Source organism: Eubalaena glacialis, chromosome 2 (assembly GCF_028564815.1).
Source record: "Eubalaena glacialis isolate mEubGla1 chromosome 2, mEubGla1.1.hap2.+ XY, whole genome shotgun sequence".
Classification (NCBI taxonomy): Eukaryota; Metazoa; Chordata; class Mammalia; order Artiodactyla; family Balaenidae; genus Eubalaena; species Eubalaena glacialis.
In genome coordinates, this window is record NC_083717.1 from 184,973,856 (window position 1) to 184,994,406 (window position 20,551).

At 52.9% G+C, this 20,551-nt stretch overlaps 1 protein-coding gene across 1 annotated transcript in view; it reads right to left on the reverse strand.

Annotated features, from left to right (window-relative positions):
• The window catches only part of ASB2 (ankyrin repeat and SOCS box containing 2), a 28,988-nt gene extending 9,269 nt beyond the window's left edge, over window positions 1-19,719 (reverse strand). Inside the window, exons 1-6 of the mRNA XM_061182838.1 lie at window positions 19,449-19,719; window positions 12,323-12,421; window positions 8,995-9,161; window positions 8,014-8,169; window positions 5,729-5,974; window positions 2,521-2,692 (exon numbers count right to left, since the gene is read on the reverse strand). Of these exons, the coding sequence (XP_061038821.1) occupies window positions 2,521-2,692; window positions 5,729-5,974; window positions 8,014-8,169; window positions 8,995-9,161; window positions 12,323-12,421; window positions 19,449-19,654 (1,046 nt within the window). The 5' untranslated portion in view covers window positions 19,655-19,719. The remainder of the gene's footprint in view (window positions 1-2,520; window positions 2,693-5,728; window positions 5,975-8,013; window positions 8,170-8,994; window positions 9,162-12,322; window positions 12,422-19,448) is intronic.
• Between the last annotated feature and the right edge of the window lie 832 nt (window positions 19,720-20,551).

Sequence of the window (20,551 nt, forward strand, 5' to 3'; positions counted from 1 at the left end):
CCTTTACCCCTTTGTAGGGCAGCCCTCAAAAGGTGGCCTGGCCCCTCTCAGTCTTGGGGTCCAGAGGGAACTGGGGTCTGAGGATGGAGGGTGAATATCCAGGGAAATGGCTTTGGGAGTCAGCACGAGTCCAAAGCAGGAGACTCTGGGAGAGCATAAACCATTCACACTGGTGGTTCCAGAGAGACCCAGCCTTTCTCCCTGGCCATCCTTAGCCACACTCAGTGCTCCTTCAAACTCCCCACCAGCTGGGGCCAGACTGCTGACATCTAGTTCCACCTGAAGGCACTGGGCATGACTGGAGGATGCCAAGTGACAGTCCCAGCACTGCCACTCTCTGGCAAGCCACTTCCCATCTCTGTCCTCGGGTCTCTCCTCTGCAAAATCAGGCTTGGATTAGATCAATGGTCCCCCCAAAAGGTCTGGCTGGGCTGTATCTGGTTGACTCAGAGCTTTTCAATGATAGAGACTTGGGCTCCTTTTCTCCTGGAGATTCTGCTTCCGTGTGTCTGGGACGTGTCATTTAAAAAATAGCCCAGAGTGACTGTGCTGTACAGGCAAGTATGGGGAGCCAGTGTACCAGGAGGTTTCAAGGGTCAACCCTTCTATCTCTTTCCCTCGGGATCTCTCTGGAGTCAGGTTAAGATAATCCATGTTTGTTGACTGATGCTGGATCTTTCTGGAGCTGAAGAGCAAGATGCTATCTTGCCCACCACCTCTGCCTGACTTGAGTTGCTTTCATCCCTTCACTGGCTTCACTGAAAAATGATGGAATGTACCCTCCCTACGTAAGAGAGAACGCAGACCCAGTGAGCACCTACTGTGTGCCAGGCGCTCTGCTGAGGGCTTTATTTCCCTTCTATAGCCACGTATATCCATTTCACTAGTCCCCGCAACAGACCCCGAGGCAGTGCAACCTACCTCCCATTTTACACAACAGGGAATTGAGGCTCAGAAAGGTTAAGCAACCTCCCCAAGGCCTCAGCAGGCATTCAAACCCAGATATGTCTGCCTCACAGCCTGCTACTTGGTCCAGAGAAGGCGGGGTCTCCTCTGTGCATGAATGGGGCATGGAGCGGGGAGGGCATCCTTGGTTGGTCATTTGTGCGGGTACCTACAGAGCAGGGCCTGGGGCCCTGAGGCTCAGCTCTGTCTCCTTGTGTCTCCACTCCATTCTCCAGGATGTCACTCTCACCCCCATTTCCCTCTGCCTTAGCGAAGACCACCCACACTCTCCAGCACACACGATCTTCTCCCTGCTGAGGACAGGGCTGCATTTCCCAAAGTGTGTCGTCTGGGGTACACGAGATGGGATTTTAGGTGAGAAGTTTTTTTTATTAATTGTAAATTGATCATTTTAACAATTTAATAGTGTGATAAACGTTCCCTTTTGAAAATAAATTCATTTAAAATAATAATGTCTTGAAAGGAAAATACTAAGAAGTGAGGGTACAGATATCTAAAATCAGGAAGAATGTCTGTGAATGCTCAAAGTTTGGGGAACACTGGTCGAATGGAAATTACTGGGCCCTGTGCATCCTCCACGGGCAGCTAGAGTTCCACCTCCTAGGCGAGTCTTCCCTGACCCTCCAGCTAGTGGTGGTGCAGGTGGAGGTTTAACAGCTTGCTCTCTGGGGGGAGGAGGGGCCTCTGATTTCTAAGAATCATTAATTTCCATGGTGTAAATACTCTCACCATGGCCAATTTCAGACTACCGATGTGATCAGTCAGCTCACAGGAGCCGTACAAGCCAGCTCTAGCACACCTCTGCTTCCAGCCCATGCTAGTCTCTAGGACCACCATGGAGCTCAGCTCTTCATGCTCTTTCGTTTGTCATGAATTTGTGTGTGTGTGTGTGTGTGTGTGTGTGCACTCATCTTCCGTCCCACCAGACTGCTCCCTGAAAACTTAAGCTTCTCTCATCTCACTCAAAGTACCTAGCACATAGTAAGTGCTTAAGAAAAACTAGCTAGTATCAATGGTACTATTTGTATTATTGTGGGTACCCCCTGTATGCCTGCTGCCTAAGAGGTTATCTTTGCATCCCCAACAGAAATATCCACTAGTCCAGACTCATATCTGGCTTCCTGTGTGGAATCCAGTAGATGTGATGTTTGGAACAGGTGAGTTCCTGTCATTTGCAAGCTGAGTGACCTTGGGCAAGTCGCTCAACCTCTCTGTCTTAGCTTCCTCATTTGAGAAAAAATGAAGATAGTTGTATCTACCTCAGTAGATCTGTTAAAAGAATTATGAAAAGTACAGTTGTTAAAAGGATTAAACACATTTCTAATGTAAAGTGCTGGAAAGTGCCACATAGGTGTTGGCTATTATTATTGTTCCTGGTGTTGTAAGCATTCACTCTAGCTTGCTGACTGCTGAGGGGTCTTCCTCTTTTCCACCTAAAACGTGGCCTGGGCTCTGACCTCTCCTGGGCCTCCCTACCCCCGTGGGCGGGGCATTCAGAGGAATGGGCGGGGCAGGGGAGGAGTCTGGGGGCCCGGAGGCGGGGCCTGGGCTGACCTGTAGTTGCCCTTCTTGGAAGCGATGTGCAGCGGGAGTATGCCATCCTTGTTGGCCTTGTTGGCGTCGGCGCCCTGCGACAGCAGGAACTCCACTACCTTCTCGTGCTCGTTCTTGCAGGCCTCGTAGAGGGCAGACGCATGGTCGCTGGCCTGTGTGTTGATCTCAGCACCTGGCGAAGGAGAGGCGGATAGGTGAGTGATCAGGGCGGTCACTGTCCTTGATGTAACGCCCACCTCGGGCTGGGCGCTGCTGCCCTAACCACTGTGATACATTGGATCACCCGGAGGACCTCCAGCTCCTTTCTGCTACATTGAGACCCACTGTCTGCCATCCTGAGCTGCCACGACGATGTTGGGATTTACTGAGCACTTGCTCTGTGCCGGACACTGTGCTTTACCTATGCTATCTCTCTGAGTCCACAACATATTGTAACCCCATGCAATCAGTAACAACTTTATCTCCATGTCACAGACAAGGACGATGAAGCACAGAGAACCTCTGCAACTGGCCCCAGAACCCCCAGCTCATAAGGGAAGAGCCAAAACTTGAACCCAGATGATCCGATGGTGGAAGCCTTGGCAGATGGTCAGATGGCAGAGACCATGCTCTCAATACTCATTCCACCTAAAAGGATCCAGATCCTGCCCTGAGGAAGGCCCTCACAGCTCTAGGAGGGCACAGAGCCTCCTCTTAAAGAAAACCCCTAATAATTTTATTCATTGGGATTTGCTCTTCTCTGCCTTCCATTTCAAGGAATAAGAGAGGAATTACTTCTTGTCTCCTCTGAAGGAAACACTACACCGTGCTGCAGGAGGGAGGAATCCAGCCTGGGGACAGTCTCCCGTGAGCCCAGTCCCCTGCGTCTTCTCCGTCTCCTGGTGGTGACGGAGAGAATGCAGGGGTTTCTCTGCAAAGAGGGGTGCAGCCTGTTCCCAGTCCCTCCCTATTCTGGAAGGAAACAGAACTGAGACGGCAGTGAAATGTCAGTAAGGGCTGAAATCAAGAGCATCTGTTAACCACAGGTCCCCTCTCTCTGGGCGTTCAACTTATCACAAGCTTTCTTGTAATTTAAAATTTTTGATGACTGATTTCTGGTCTAGCGGAAAGAGCACAGGCTTTCATGCCAGACAAGAACCAGTTGAAGTTTCTGTTTCATGCTTTACAAGCTCTGTGGCCTTGGGCAGCCTTTAGAAGCCTCAGTTTTCTCATCTGTTGACCAGGAATAATAGTACCTACTCAACTGCAAGGAGTAAATAAGGCAATGTAAGCAAATATCTGCTATAGACTGAAACACTCATGTCCCCTGAAAACTCATATGAAACGTAATCCCCAGTGTGATGCTGTTAGAAGGGGGAGCCTTTGGGAGGTGATTAGGTTATGAGGGTGGAGCCCTCATGAATGGGATTGGTGCCATAATAAAAGAGACCACAGAGAACTCCCTCGCCCCTCCACCATGTGAGGACACAGCGAGAAGTTGGCTGCCTAGGAAGTTGGGACAGGCTCTCATGGGACACTGAATCCACCGGCACCTTGATCTTGGACTTCCCAGACTCCAAAACTGTGAGAAATAAACCTTGGTTGTCTGTAAGCCACCCAGTCTGTGGTATTCTGTGATAGCTGCCCGAGTGAACTAAGACAACCTCCCCACGAGGTGGCTGGCACAGCGGGGCTGCTCAGCAAATGCGAGTTCTCCAGGATGGAGGGGCCGGGCCGCAGAGGCTGGTTCTGCCTCCACCCCGAGGGAGAGTTGGCCAGCGGCTCTGACACTGCCAAGCTCTCAAAGTCAGGCTCCCTGGAAACCTGAACCCCGCCGGCCTCCGGCAAAGCCGCCTGCTCACACAAGAAAAATATTTGCATTTGCAAATGGACTCAGCCCACAACGGGAACAGACCCTGACTCAGGGTGTCAGCAGGAGAGCTGGGCAGATGTTTAGCGTTAGCCAGTTCCCCTCGCCTGCCCGCTGAGCACCCTGCCCTTTGCCCAGCCTCCTTTCCTGGCTCCCAGGACCCTGCCTGTGCCCCTTTGTCCTCAGGCTGGTCAGCCCAGATATGTCCCCAGCGGCAAGGAAGTGCCCTGGGTCTGTTTTCCCAACTGTTCGGGCATGTGCTGAGTAGGTGGACGCGTATCCAGGCCAAGTCCCAGGATGGAAATTCTCGAGGCCTGGGGTGGGGGGGGCGGAGTGCAAAGAGCATGCAGTTTGGAGTCAGATGGACGCAGTCGGAATCCAGGCTCTGACTGTGACCAATCATTTAACCTCTGTGAGCCTCGGTCTCCTCATCTACGAAATGGCATGAGGACACTCCCTACCTCTTAGGGCTGTGGAGGAAACCCCGCTGGCCTCTTCTGCATTCATGCTTAGGGCAGTGCTTGGCACACAGCAAGGTCCTCAACAAATTATTCCAACTCAGCCCCAGCGTCTGGCTTACCTCTGTGTTCTCTGTTGCTCAAGTGGAAGGGTCACTTCCCATGGAGGGAGAAAGGAAATCAAAAGTGTTCTTGGGGTAGATCAGAATATAATACTCTTTAACCAAAAGCATGTCTGCCAAAGTCTTGGAGTCTTCTGTTACTGGGACATGATATTTCAGGCAATATTATTTTATTTTGTCCCATTAAGTGAACAAAGATTTTTCAGAGGCAAAGAGTGCGAAGACCAGGGTTCAAATCCCAGTTCTGCCACTAATTTTCCGTGAGACCTTGGACAAATCATTTTCCTATTCTGGTCCTCGGTTTCATCACCTATAAAGTGAGGAGGTGACCTACATGTTGTCTGAAGTTCCTTCTGGCCATGATAGAAAGAGAAGTGGTTAGGGTGTCGGGAGACTAAGATTCTGGCTAGTTCTATCACTAATTTGCTACGTGACTATAGATAGATAAGTCCCTTCCTCTTTCTGGGCCTCAGATTCCTTATTTGTAAAATGAGGTTGTTGGGCTAGGTTAGAGATGGCTAATATACGGCACATGTGCCACTCCACTCCAAGTTTGTGCCTAATTGCAGGGATCATTGGTGGAGCTCAACACATTTCCGGCTGAGCCTAGAAACAGCCTCAGAATCCTTCTCAACACAGTACTCCCGGAAGATAGCATCACTCAGTCAGAGTATATCCATAGAGGACCCCTAAACTTGCCTTCCCTTAGAGTTGATCTTGGAGGCCCTTCCCAGCTGTGCCCCTTGGGAACTCCATGACCCAGGGACCCTAGCACTCACCGTGTTTGGCCAGGAACCTCAGTGCCTCCAGCTGCCCACTCTGGGCGGCCACGAACAAGGGGGTGATGCCATAGACATTCTTGGCTTCCACCTTAGCACCTCTGCTCACCAGGATCTCCATGACCTCCAGGTCATTGTGAGCAACAGACTCGTGCAGAGCCGTCCAGCCTCGGTTGCAGCGGTGGTTCGTGTCCGCGTTGTACTGCACCAGAATCCTCACCGCCTCCACGTTCTTGCGTTCACAGGCTGTGCCCAGGGAGAAGCAAGATGGTCAGCAGGGCCCCGGCAGGACCTGGCCAGCCAAGACTTCATTCATTCGTTTGTCCATCTACCCAGTCACTCATCAGCCATAAGTGGATTCACTCAACAAATATCTACTGGATCTGTACTAAGTTTCCGTCTCTGCATAAACCTAGGATATACAACTAAAAGTAATAGTAATACTAATCAGAATTAATATTTGCCGATACGTATCTGGCACTGGTTATGTGCCAGGCACTCTATTCTAAGCACTTCATGTAATTAACTAATTTAGTTCTCCCAACCACCCTTAAAGGATGTAGTGTTATTCCCTTTCACAGATGAGAAAAGTGAGGCACAGAGAAGTTAAGTGACTTGCCCAAGGTCACACAGATAGTAAGTGGCAGAATTGGGATTCAAATCCGGGTAGTCAGTTCTGGAGTCTCTGTCCCCTGGAAGGTTCCGGACTGCCCCACCTCATCTCCCTTTCCAGTGTTACCTGCTTCAGTCCTCCACGAGGCCAGAAGGGGAGGAGGAGGGCAGTGCCATAGTCCTGCTCAAAACACCTCCTCAAAAGCTACTCACTTAATTTGGGTTAAAATTTATCTTCTGAGTCTGCTCAAACCTCCCTTATAAGCCTCGTCTTGCTCTAGGCCCTAAATGCAGCCTTAGCGCTGGCAGAGCTATTACCAGGGAGGCTGAGCACTTGTCCAAATTAACCATCCCTGGAAGCTTCTCTGAGTCAGTCAGAGGGGGTGGTGAGAAGGAAGGGGGGCTGCCTGTGTAGTGTTTCAAACAGGACCCCAGGCTTGGTTTCCTCACCTGTAAAGCACAGATAATGGAACCTTCCCGAGAGGATGCCGTGGGAGGGTGGAGTGAGGTAGCATACGAAGGCTCTAGGGTGGAGGTTGGCATATAGGGGAGCTCATGCAGGACCAGGGCCCAGGCTTCAGCTGTGAGTCACCCAGCATATTGGGCGCTCTCTCTGGGACAGCTGAGGCTCCAGGTGATGGCTTCAGTGCCCGGGGGACATGAGTTCTAGGGAAGACACTTCCACCACAGGTCTGCAGTGGACCTGGTTCCTGCTGCCTATGGAATATTCCAGGTGCTGGATACCAGACACAGGGGAAATTGGAGATTTCTGTAGTTTTTCAAAGCGTAAAGGTCCTATCATTTTTGCAAGACCCAAAGCTGATTGCTTAAGTGTATAGGCATGAACTAAACACTTGATCGTGGAGTAGTTCAGAGTGTGGTGCTGGCATCCAGCTCGCGGAGTTGAGATCCCAGATCTGCCCTTGCTGGCTGTGTGATCCTGGCTGCCTCATGTCAGTTCTCTGTGCCTTAGGGCCTCATCTGTAAAATGGGATACTAGCATTGCCTACCTCGTACGTGGATGGATATGAGGGTTAGAAAAAAGAACAGAGCCTGGTAGGTAGTAAGCACTCAATAAATACCAACTGTCATGAGTTTTCGGATTTTGACCCTGGGTACTGCCAGGGAAGCCAGTGAATGTCCTTGGATGATGTATTGAGTGAGCCAGGAATGTTTCCTTTTCTCGAACATCCTGGAGGTACAAATTCCCTCACACCTCTTTGCTTTTGCCTATGCTGTTCCCCTTGCTTGTCCAGCTGGTAAATCCCTCCCATTCAGGCTCAGTTCTGGGACGCCCTCCTGCAGATGCCCTCTTCCACATCAGGGCCCCTCCCCAATGTTCCCAGGTGCCTTGTGCCAAGCTCTTCAATGCCAGTAGCTGACTATTACATCATCTGTGAATCGACGCCCACCGGATGGGGAGAGCACATGGGCACGGACCATATCTTTTCATCTCAGGGCTCTCAGCGTGCCTGGCCCATGGGAGGACTTGGGAAATGTTGACTGAATATGTGCCCGAATGAATGGTTCAACTATGTAAGTTATACATCTGAATGAGGCTGCACCATCAAAGTAGACCCCCTTGGGGAGTTGTACACTTTGCAAGCAATCCTCCCCGTTGCCCACCTAGTTTCTGGACCCTCCCTCGGGGAAGCCCACCCCAGTGGGCTCACCTTTGTAGAGTGGTGTCTCTCGGGCCTTGTTGGAGATGTCGGGCTCAGCCCCAGCCTGGAGCAGGGATTGGAGGCAGTCCAGGTGTCCCCTGCATGTCGCCAGGTAAAGGGCCGTTTCCTCCTGCAGGGTGCGCTGGTCAATGACTGCCGGGTATGCTGGGGAGGATAGACCAGGAAACTCAAAAGGAGGAAGATACCCACCTCCCCCTCCAACACAGGGGTGGTCCCAATTTCCTCCCAGTTCCAGGGACAGATGTGAGTGGCCTCCACCTGAATTTACCATCCACACTGCCTTCATCCCCTTGGCCTTGGATTCAGTCACTTTCACAGGGCTGTTTCAGCTTCCCGGTCATATTAATCCAGCTCAGATGCCACCTCCTCTGGGAAGCCTTCCCTGGTTGAACCCCCTCCTTCTCCGAATGACCCTGTCCTTCCCTTACACTCCCACCAGCCACTGCCAGAAGTCAGTCTCATGTAGTCACTTCTGCCCTGGAGTGTGGTGGGCTGCCTGGGGTCCGTGCTTCTTGAGGGCAGAGGTAACTCCTGCCTGCAGGTGTTACCCAACCACATCTGGCCTGGGGGAGAGCCGAGGCTCAGAGGGGAGGCATGATTTGCCCAGGGTCTCACAGCTGTTGGAGACCGCCTTGGCAGGGCACAGGCACAGCTGCGGTATTTTCCACACCAAATCAGCTTCTGGAACATTCTCGAACAAGCTGGCAGTGGCTCTCCCACAAGTCAGCCCTCCCTTATTCCTTTTCTGGGAATTAGGCCCTCCTGTCCTGGGAGGCCTGGAGAGGTGGCGGGATGGGCGGGGAAGCACTTCCTTGCTTCCAACTTGATGACTTTAACTCTGCAAGGGGGGTGGTAACTTTGCCTTGCCCCCTTCACCATGGTTGTGGTGAGGCAAAGCTCCGCAAGGAAAGTGCCCTTGCCGTGCGTCCCGTTCCCACCTGTGGCTGCGCACAGAGCCCACCGCCTCACCTTGATGCAGCACCTTCAGGCAGCTCAGCTGGCCGTAGTAGGCCGCCTCGTGCAGTGGCAGCCAGCCCTCCTTGTTGGGCTCTGCGAGGTTCTTCCCCGCCTTGATCATCGCCTTCAAGGCCGCTTCATCGCCTTCCTTGATGGCCTTTAGCACAGGGTCCACGGGCCTGTGAGAGCAAGGGGCAGGTCATTCCTCAGGACTGGGGCAGGCAGAGGCAGGGCCAGGTGGCCTTTCTCCCAGAAGGAAAGCAGGGCCTGCTGGTGACCAGGAGTGGGGCTGGCTGTGGGATCGCACAGCCCTGCTTGTCCCTGCTGCTCTGGGACAGGTGCTCAGCCCCTGCAGCCGTGTCCTCTCAATAAGGAGAATAATTTTTCCTAACCCACATGGGCGTGCCCTGGGAACTCTGCCCCGACCTTGGCCCCGACCTTGGCCTCTCCGACTCTCAGCCCCATCACGGCTTCCTCAGCCTGCCTGCCCGGGTCAGCCTCTCCCTGCCTCCGGTCCTAAGCCCTCAGCTAACCACTGGCTTTTACGTGTCTTTGATAGTTTGCCCACTGTCTGTCTCCCCCACTGGACTATGAGACTATGAGCTCCAAGACCACAGGGCCCGTGTCCTTCTTTTATCCCTTATGATTTGGTTCCCACGGCCCAGCTCAGTGGCTGGTCCATAATAGGTACTTAATAAATATTTGCTACTCGAAAGAAAGAGAGAGAGAGAGAGAATATGAAAGGAAGGGAGGGAGAGAGGAAGGAAGGATTCAGAATTTAAGAACCCCAACAATTATTTCACTCCTTCATCCCTTCTATTTCCGAAAAGACAGCCTCTTCCCTGTTAGAGTTTTGCTTGTTTCTTTGGGGATTGTATTTATATCTCTTTCAAAACAATCTTTGCAATGGCCTCCTTTGAGCGTTTGGAGGACACACTGGCCTATGAAGATAGATGTGAGGGCTCTGGACCGGGCTTTGCCAGTGTTCCATCCCCCTGTGAGCATCCCTGGGCCTGGAGTGTTTCCATGTCTTTATCTCCAAGTTGGGCACCACATTGGGAAACTCTACTAGAAACATGGCCAGCTCATTCACTTCCACAGATGGAAACCAAGGGTCCCTTTTAAACAGAGCTCCTTGGTGGCCAAAAGAGAAATAGGGGACCCCTCTGTCCCTGCAGCTTTCAGTGGCTGCATCTGCTATACCAAGACCATTTCTACGAGGAGGATTCGGGCTTCCAGTGTCGGCCTCCCAAAGGGATGGAGAACTGACCCCACAGGAGGTTTTAGTGATAATTAAACTCCTTCCCTGAGCATAGCGCTCCAGAGTTTACCAAGCACCTCCGCCTTCGGGGCCTGTTTGCACTGAGACAAAGGCACAGACCCTTCAGAGGGGGACGCCGTACAGTGAGCATCTCTTTGGGGTCTTCCCAACCCCTTTCCTTTCTCCGGACCCTTCTCCTCACCTCTAGAACTTTCAGCTGCTGAAAGATTTAAGTACCTGAAGGATTAATACGTTTGACACCTTCACAATTTAAAACTTCTGAATGTCAAAAAGATTTCAGGGCTAATGTGAAAGACAACTTCTTAGCTTGGCTCATCCAAGCCACTTCATTCGTTCGTTCATTCATTCATTCATTCATTCATTCATTCATGCACTGAGCTGGCTCCCCCCATCCTTGGAGAGTCAGTGAGGACGACAGACTGCTGTGGGTCCACTCTTGGGGAATGAGCTGCGTAAGTGGTCCCATTTCCCTGATGGAGGAGGTGAGACCGGAGGCAGACCTTGTCCCAGGGCCGTCATCCCTGTCAGAGGCCACGATCGGCCCAGAGTGTCTCCAGGGCCAGCCCCTTTACCCTCCCAGCTGCTCCCCGCTCCAGCATGAGCGGCACTTCCTCCTGACTCTCAGCCTCTCCCTCCAGCATGAGCGGCACTTCCTCCTGACTCTCAGCCTCTCTGGTTATTAATAGCTTCAGAGCACAGATGCCGGTTAAGGACAGACCCAGCAAGGACGATGGGTAACTGACCAGATAAGCCCTGAAGTCCCCATCAACGCCATCACTGCCACCTTGATGAGTTCCTCTTACGAGCGGCCAGAGCAGCCCCTGTCGGTGTCAGGAAAATCCCCAGTGGGGTAGGTGTCCTGTCTCTCCTGGAAGGTCTCCTGTGGGACCGGCTGAAGCGGAAGGGAGGAGGGCTAGCTGTCCTTGTGGCCTTGGCGGGTGTGCGGTATCATGAGAACATTCTCAGGACCCACCACTCAGCTTGGGCCTCGTCCAGCTGTGGTGCAAGGACCCTGGGGCGCTCAGACACACACACCGCCAGCTTCTGTATGAGCTCGGCCAAAGTGCCCGCCCCAGGGCTGGGGGGAACTGCTGGGGGTATCAGACCATCAGAGACTGAGGAGCTGGACAGGACCCTGGAGGCCACTCTGTCCTCTCCAACCTCCTCTACGGAGAAGGGAGACTCAGAGCGGGCCAGCGACTCACGGGCAGCCTCACAGGAAGTGGCAGCAGCACTGAGACCAGAACCTGGGTCTCGCTTTTCCAGACTGTCAAAATCCTACCTGCAGCGCCAAGGAAGAGAGGGGTGGCAGGGCTTGAAAAGGGCTGCGAAGAAGGAACAAAACATGGGCCAACTGTCTCCTCCCCACAATTTAACCAATCAAGGAAATAGGGGCTCCAGCGATGGGACCCTTTTTTGCTTTTAGCTGCTTCTAGGGTCGAGCAGAGAAGGAAACAGCACAGAGCTATTTTCCAAGGACTCACCTAGCCCAGCACCCCGGTGCCAGGCAAACAGAGCCCTTCCTGCAGCTCGGATTATCTTTTGGTTTTAGCACCTGGCACTTAATAAATAAAAGCAACAGAGCAAACCAAAACTTGTGGGTGTGGGTGTCGTGGGTGTGCTCAGGTAGACCCACGGTGATGGCATGCGGGAAAGTGAGACAGAACGGGGGGCTGGCTCATCGGCCTCAGCTCTGAGCCCCTGGAGTACTAGGGCTGTCTCCCCAGTCTCCCTCTCGCTGGGTCCCCAGGTTCAGAGCTCTACGGGGCTACTCCAGCACGCAGGACCCATTCTGGGGGAAGTGAGGGGTTAAACACAAGCTCAGCCTGGCTGGCAGTTCCTAGAGGATGGCGCCTGCGACCACCAAGCCCAGCTCGGCAGGAGCTGCTGAGTCTCAGGGGGACACACCTGGGAGGGGTGTTCCTGGGAGTCCCTCCAGAGTACCCCTCTTCCTGGGGGCTGTGGGACTGCTTCCCATCCCCGCACCCCCACCCCAGTTTGGAGGAGAATGAGCTTGGATGGTCTGGGGGCCGCGCGGTGGGGTGGGGGGGCACTTACGCCAGCTGGGAGGACTTGCTGCGGTTGTATTTCTGCATAACCTCCTGGAACAGGCCCTTGGGGGCTGAGGTCGGGGCGCTCTCAGGAGACACAGCGGACCTGGAGGGTGCAGGGCAGGAGTGAAAGAGGGAAAAATACTCTGCATACGAGAAGCGGGTCATGGCCGGAGGCAGGAACGAGGATGGAGGGAGAGCGAGGGGGAGAGACTGACAGACAGACACAGGGCTCTGAACCAAAGCAGATGGCCAGGTCCTCCCTGTGCGCTGGACACAGCTGCTGTGTCTCCAGATTATTTTTGGCCCTTGGAGGAAGCCCTGGGAGATTTAAATGACCATATAAGACAACAATGAGGTTAACCTCACCCCACCCCCGAAGGTCCCCCTCCCCAGCCAACCACGCAGGAGGCAGATATGAAGCAAGGTGACATTCTTCACCCAGGAGGATGTGAGAGTAGTCAGCAGCAGGTCCCAGGATGAAAGGGGCTCAGTCCCAGGCGGCCAGGCTGGGTCCCCACAGGGATGGACAAGAGATTCACCGGGGTGGGGGGCTAGGAGAGCAAAGCTGGGGCGCCAAGCCAGGTCTGTGCTCCCACCCTCACCTCACTGGCTCACACCCTCATTAGAGGGTCCTGCTGTCCCAGGGTCGGGAACAAGCAGTACAAAGGGTAGAGCAAAAGGATGCATGAAGAAGTTCATCGGAGTCAGGGCTTGGAGTCAGAGTGACACGGGTTCAAATCCAGGCTCTGGCACTCCCTGGCTGTGTGACCTCGAACAGGTGCATCTCCTCTGGGACTTAGTCTGGTGAGGCCTGAGTGCGTGAATGGTGTAAAGTGCTTATCAGAGGGCCAGGCACAGGGCTCCACACGTGTCCACCATTCGTTGCATCATTATTTCGTCTCTCTGAGTCTCAGTTTTCCCATCCCACTGGGCTGTTGTGAGGACAGGAGGGATGAAAGGAGGAGAGGTGGCCACTGCACAGATCTGGATTGGTTGGAGCTGGAATGGGAACAGGACATGCTGGCCCTTCTTCCAGCTGGTTGGAGACCCTGGGGCAACAAACACCCCAGCGGACCCGGCCTGGTCTCCTGCGCCCCTCTGCGGGGTCCCCTGCGGGATTGGGAAGGATGTTGCTACGGGTGACCAGCATCCCGTGGGCCACGGAGGTGCTGGAACTGTGACCCTGAGGCCCTGCAGATTTTGTGGACACCCTCAGCCAGGCCGGGGCACAGGGAAAGGGAGGGAGCAGAGAGAGAGAGGGGAAGGATGCCAGCAGCCCCCTTCACCTGCGACACCACGGTCATCACCTTCCACCTTCCTTCTCCCCCACCTGCTCCTGAGCAGCGAGGCCGAGCATGATGCCATGAATGCTAGAGCGGGTGCCAATGCCACTGCCTTTCCTAGACTCAGAGACTGAGGCTCCGAGAGGCAGGAAACGGCCTCAGGGCCACACGCAGCTGCAGAGTCGACTCCTGTCTGCCGCGGAGCTCCGACACGTGCTCCCTCCTCCAGAGGCTTGGTGTCTCCCGCCCCTTTGTCCCTTCTCTGGCTCTCAGGCCGCCACACGGACAGGCCCTGAAACTGGGAACAAGCCCCCACCCCTCTCTGTGCCTCAGTTTCCTCCTTTGCAAAATGAGGAGGCAGGACCAGACCAGGGGTTTCCTCGCTGCTGTGGTTGCCGTGGAGCCTTCACTGCAATGAACTCACGTGGAAACTCAGGACGCCATACAGATCTCAGACCACATCCTGGGGACGGGGGCGCAGAGACTGGCCCTGCCAGGGCCCCTTTTCCCCAGCCCTGAGAGCTGCTGTTTCAGTGTCATTATCTGCACTTGCTCCCGGCCCTGAAAAGCGGAGGATGCTAGGTAAGATGGAAGCAGCCTGAGGCCAGGCCCACCTGAGCAGTCCCCAGCCCTGTGGTCATGACAAAGCCCTGGGCTTCTATCTCTACATGGCCCTGGGGACCCAGTCACTGTCATCATTGATCCATGTGTGGCCTCCCATCACTTTTTGTTGTTAGAATGTTTTCAACCAGGTAAAACTCATTGATGAAAACCTACCCACCACCCTAAAATTAGGACATATCTCTGATGGTATAATAATATCAGCAACAACGGAAATGTGAGGCTGGTGGGGATGGCAGCAAGATGGCGACATTCCCTCACGATGGGGCATGGCTTCGCCTCCTTTCTATCCTCCCCGCCACCTGGATGGTGTATTGGTCCCACGTGCAGAGGAGGAACGTTCAGCAAGAATGTCCCAGCTCTTGCTGGTTGCACCTTCTGTGCTAGGGCCTGGGGCTGCAGATCAATGGCATACTTCTTTTTGTTGATCGTCAGATGTTCAGAGGCTCATGGGGTCGGGGGGGTGAGGACACATACCACCACAGAGCCGCAAGGGAGGGGCTGGGAGAGAGGCAGGGGGACTCGCTCTGGGCGCTCTGAAATTGAGCGTGTTAACTAGGCTTTAGCGGCGGGCAGCATGAGTGCTCAGAGCCGGAAGGGGAGCCAGGCCGCGGACCGGGCTCCGTGCTCTTTCTGATCAAGGCTACAGGCCCCATTTCACCTCAGGTCCAGAGCAGGGAAATTCCCAGCAGAGGAAACCACAAGGGCTGAGTCATCAGAAGCGAGAGGAACCTGGCAGGATGTGGGCACAGGTCATGCCCTGGAAGGGGCTCAGGTAGGGCCCCACGTCCTTTGTGTGGGCGGGCAGGTCGGGGTCGGTAGTATGTCACCATCACCAGCTCCCAACAGCCCTGTCCTGGAGTCCAGCTGGGCCCGGCGTCAGACACAGGTCAGGCTCGGTGAGAGTGGGGACCAGGGCTGTGATGACAAGGCCCCCTGACTTCTCAGTGGGCCCTGTCTGAGTTAATGAGAAGCCCAGGCCAGTCCCAGGAAGGGTGTTAAATTGGCCTGGACCTGGCTGAACGCGGGTGGCAAGCAGGCGTCTTAATAGCCGAGGGAGCTGACAAATACAAGAGTCTTCCCATGCCTGCCACCGAGCAGCATCCTGTACCTGTTCTCCCACCAGGTCCTCACACAAACCCTATGTCGAGCACAGGTGTCATGAGTACAGGGCCTGGCGCCGTAGGCGCTTGATAAACTTAAATGAATGAAACAAAACAAGCAAACAAAAGCCTTTGTAGGGATAGTGTCCCGTATGGTAATCTTGGTGCTGTGTGGTTGTATGCCAAGACCTCAAATTCCTGGAGAACCAGCCCCCTGCCCTCTTGGCTGGAGAGAGGAAGAGCTCACACAGGATTGCCACCTCCATGCCTATTCCCCCCATGAGAGTTCTGTTTCCCCCTCACCCACTGGCCAATCCATCCTTTCTGGGCTGGCCAGAGAGGACTCACATGTAGAGAACATGGATTCCAAGCTGCAGCAACTTCTGCCTTCCCACCCATGGCTAAGATTCATTGAGAGCTTGCTATGTACCAAGTCTTATGATAGGCACATAGCACAAGTCATCTCATTTCATTCTCTAGTCCACTTTGTAAAGGAGATGAAATTGGCTCCCTTTTGCAGATGAGGAAACTGAGGCTCAGAGAGGTTTGCTTCCTCTAGCCTGTTTGGTAAACTCCTATTAATCCTGCAAAGCCCACCTCCTTGACTAAGAAGTAAATCAACCCTTCCTGTGTCCCTCTGACACTGAAGCAAGCCTCTTTGCTGCATCCATCCTGTTGGATCATTATGTACCTCTGGGCCTTTGCCCTCATTAGACTGAAAGCTTAGGGAGAACAGGAACAAGGCCTGATACACATCCGGGTGCAGGGAAGGCACCTGTCACATCGCAAGTGTACAGTAAGTGTAGGTGGCTTATTTGAATTGTTTGCAGCTGTGCACACGTCAGCCCAAGCAAGTTCCTGCTTCATGCTTTCTTCCTTTTTCTTCTTAGAAATTTAACCTTAAATAAAATGCAGAAGTTTAAACAGACTGGAAGACTCAGCTTCCTGGACCCACTCGGACTGCTATTTTGGTACCCTTGGGCTCCCTGTTTCATGAGTGCATGAACCCTACTTCTCCATTGGATGGGACATTGGTCTGCCTTTCAGGGGGCCCTCAGCGGGCCAAGGCTTGGAAAATGATCCTCATACATGTTCAAACTTCACCCCTTACCTTGTGGTGGGAGAGGAACCAATTGGAAAATGACTTTAAAAGGGAATATTATATTTTCTCTGGGATGCTGAGCTGGCTTTCATTTCTAGGATCCCAAAGACCCGCTTGACCTTTACGTCCACATTTGGTCACAAGCTGATAACAATAAATTATATTTCTAGAGAATTTTATTGGATTCAAAATGCAGGGACTTCCCTGGTGGTGCAGCAGTTAAGACTCCACGCTCCCAATGCAGGGGGCCCAGGTTCGATCCCTGGTCGGGGAACTAGATCCCGCATGCATGCCGCAACTAAGGCCCGGCACAGCCAAATAAATAAATATTTTTTAAAAATGCATTGATTTGCCTAAAAACATTCATTGGGCATCTACAATGATCCAGGCTCTTTGCCAGGTACTGAGGATACAAAAGTGAGTAATATCTGTTCCCTGTCCCCAAGGAGGTCATACAGTGTCATTGGGGACACCCTCAGGAGGCCGGGTAATGCCTTCTAGGGTGACACAAAAGCTTGTCCACGATACAGAGGCAGCCTTGAGACGGGCACTCAGGGTCCTCAGGGAGGAAGTGGGGCGAAGTTGTTCAGGCTGCAGGATGTGGGACAGCACCCACCTCATCTGATTAGCTTTCATAAGAATACTGCAAGGTAGGCCTGGGCAAGTTTTTGTTATTGCCATTTTAGGCATAAGGCTGCTGGGGCTCAGAAAAGTCAAGTAACTTGCCTAAGGACACACAGCCAGTAGGTGACAGAAGAAGGAGCCGAACCTCCCAACCCACTTCTCTTCCCGCTCTAGTCTGCTGCCTCCTCACTCATTCACCCATTCATCCGTTCACAAAGAGCTGTGAGGTGTTCCCACGGGTCAGGCCCTGTGTGCTAGACACAAGGCCTCACAGGAAGGAAGACGGCTGAGGCCCCTGCCTTCAAGGAGTTCACAGGTTAATGGCAGAAATAAATACATAGAAACTGTTGTAGTCAGGGCAGTGAAAGAAACAGCCAGGAAAGTAAGAGAGCAACTTGCTTGACCTGGGAGGCTGGTCAAAGATGAGGCGGAGCTGGCCAAGTGGAGCCTCTGGGGACATATGTGATGTCCGCTTTCTAAACCTGCTGTGGGTCTACTTAGATGAACACTATGATATTTGGGGATAAAAGTGGCCACGGACTCTATCGGGCCCCATACTTACTGTAACACCATGTCTGAGTGTGAGCACAAATCCGTGTGTCTCTTGTTTGGGGGACCCTGAATCTCTGTGGGGAGAAGTCTCTTCAAGGTGGAGGAGGGACAGGAAATAGAGAGAGGCTTTTGCAGAATCAGCAGAGCTGGTCAAGTGTCTGAACTTCAGGGTGGGACAGACCTTGGTTCAGTTCCTGGCCCTGCTGGGCGCGTGTTTTGTCATACATAAAATGGGCACAGAAACATCCACCTTGCGTGGCTTTTGTCAGGATCAAGTGAACGCCTGTGGGCTGGGCATGTGGAGGAGGAGGAGAATTTGATTAACAATCACATGAAAGGGATTTGCTTCCCTAGCAGGGCCCAACCCAGCCTCCTTTCAGAGATGAAAGGGCAGAACAGAGCCTAGGAGGTTTCAGGTCACATCAAGAGTGAGGAGATGCAGGTTGAATCCTCCTGCCCTGCATGACTGCGCCTGGATCTTGGGTGAGGGCCGCATGGCCTTGGATAAGTCCTTTCCCTGCTGCGTGAGCGCTTTCTTTCTCAGGATAAATGTTTACACCCCACATTGGGCCTCCACTTCCTTACCACTAGAGGAAGGAGGCGGTCAGGGCCCAGTTCTAATGTTTTCAAGTGTCTACAGGACTCCTGGAGGGGGTTCCCACGCTGGGGAGAAGGCTGCAGAGGCCCCAGGACGTACGGCTTGTGCTGCAGACCACGCTGGAGGGAACTTGCTCTTCTCTCTATCTGATCCCTCTGAGAAAGAGGAACCTGTGGTCTGACTTAGGCTGAACTGGCCAAAACAGGAACCAGGGTCTCTAGAGCATCAGCCACCGTGAGTCCTTGGCTCTGGGCTTCTGTTTTTCAGATTGGGTCCCAGGATGGGATGTCCTTGTGGTCAGCTCAGTAACCTGGAGCCTTCATATTCCTTCCAGCTGCCCAAGGAGGTTGCCTGCCTTCCCCTTTAGCAGGGGGCTCCTGAGTGATGGGCATCCCAGGCCTTTGCCCAGCCTTCCTGGCAGAAGTGGTCCAGCCTTGGAAGGGCCAAAGTCACTTGGGGAACACCCTGGTAGGTTTCATCAGGGCACAGGGCCAAGATGTACCGTCACCCACCTTCATCCGTGTCGACTGACTCTGGACATCGGAAAAAGTCTGTTTATTGTTGCTGCTGTTATTTCTATTATTGTTTGAGGTTCAGAGAGGTTAAGTGACTTGCCCAAGGTCACACAATTCAAAATTGCATCTGTGGAACTGCAGTTGTGGCCCATGTCATATTTCTACTGGTGCGACATGGTACTGCTGTAGATGGTCCTGCTAATGGGATGATGAGGTCGTGCTGAGATGGGGGAGCCAGAACAGGAGGCAGGATGGTTTTGCTGGGCAGATGTCATTGCTTCTCAGACATGTTTTGCCAGGGAGATGGCATAGGAAGGGTTGGAAGCCCTGGCCAGATTCAGAACATCAGTTCCTTTGCATCCAAACATAAAGCCAGTGGTACAAGGCCAAGCCATGGGCTCTGGAATCAGATAGCTCCAATCCCTGCACCACTGTCTGCTAGCTGTGTGACCTTGGACCAGTTACTCAGCCCTGAGCTTCGGTTTCCTCATCTGTAAAATGGGAATATAGCATACAACCTCCTAGAAGGTCCTTAAGAGGATAAAATGAGGCAAAGTGTGTACAGCACCCAAGGTGGTACTTGGCACCTTCAGAGCTCAGTAAGTTTAGATAACAAATGTAAGTCATTACAGTGTGAAAATGCATCTTAGAGACCAGGATAATTTGGTCTTGGATTAACAGTGTTTGGGATCTGTGCCTGATGGACGCCCCATCTGGCCTCCCCTCGCTCACCTGGTCCACGGGTAGAAATGTGCAGGTTCGCGGTTGACACGTGTGGACACAGCGGCCTCAGTGGTGGTTGGGCCCCGAGTCTTGTCAGCCAGGCTCTGCTCAATGGCCATCTGGACCAGCTCATCCTCGCTCAGGCTGCTATACAGGTTATACTCCTCTTGCCCAATGGCACGCTCTCTGCCCCGAGCACTGATCTCCGTGGCCATTCTCTTCCACCTCTCACCTTGGCCTCCAGAAGACACTCAGCGGGGAGGAGCAAGCATCAAATCAGAAAAGTCTGTGAGGAGATCAAAGCCACCCTGGTCACTAAGAGTTTTGCGAGGTAGCTATGTTTACACACAGGGAAGGCTGTGCTTTCTTGTGGCAATCACACAAGCATTTTTCATCCATTCATTTTGTCATAGGATCCACCCAACCACCCATTCATCTACACATCCATCCACCCACTCATCTATTCATCACTCCACCAGCCTATCTAACTATCCATCCAACCAGCCACCCATCTGTCCAATTATTCATCGTCCCACACATCCAGCTGTCCACCCACCCACTCATTTATCCATTCACCCTCCCTCTGTTCACTTAGCCATCCATCTGTCCAACCATCTAATCATCCATCCAACATCCATGCTCCTATCCATCCACTCATCTGTCTAGCCAATCATCCAACCATCCACCCATCTCTCCATTATTCACCCTCAGATGTATCTGTCTATCCACCACCCATCCATTTATCCATCCATCCATCTATACATCTATATATTCAACCAACCATCCACTCATCCACCATTCATTTTTCCATTCCAGACAGCCTATCTATACACGTGTGCATGCATCATTAACTGAGAGATTACTTACTGAGCACCTCTTCTATGTCTGACACTCTTCTAAGCACTGGTGATACAACAACAACGATCCCAAGAGACAGAATCCCTGCCCTCAAGGAGATTACACAACCGTGCCCACATTCCTTCCTTCCAATCATCCAACAACACCCTATCCACGCATTTCTCTGCCTTGTGCTGGAGTTGAGATTATTAGAGATGAATCACATGATCTAGTTAAAACCAATTGTTAAAATCATTTGCCATGTAATTCCAGGA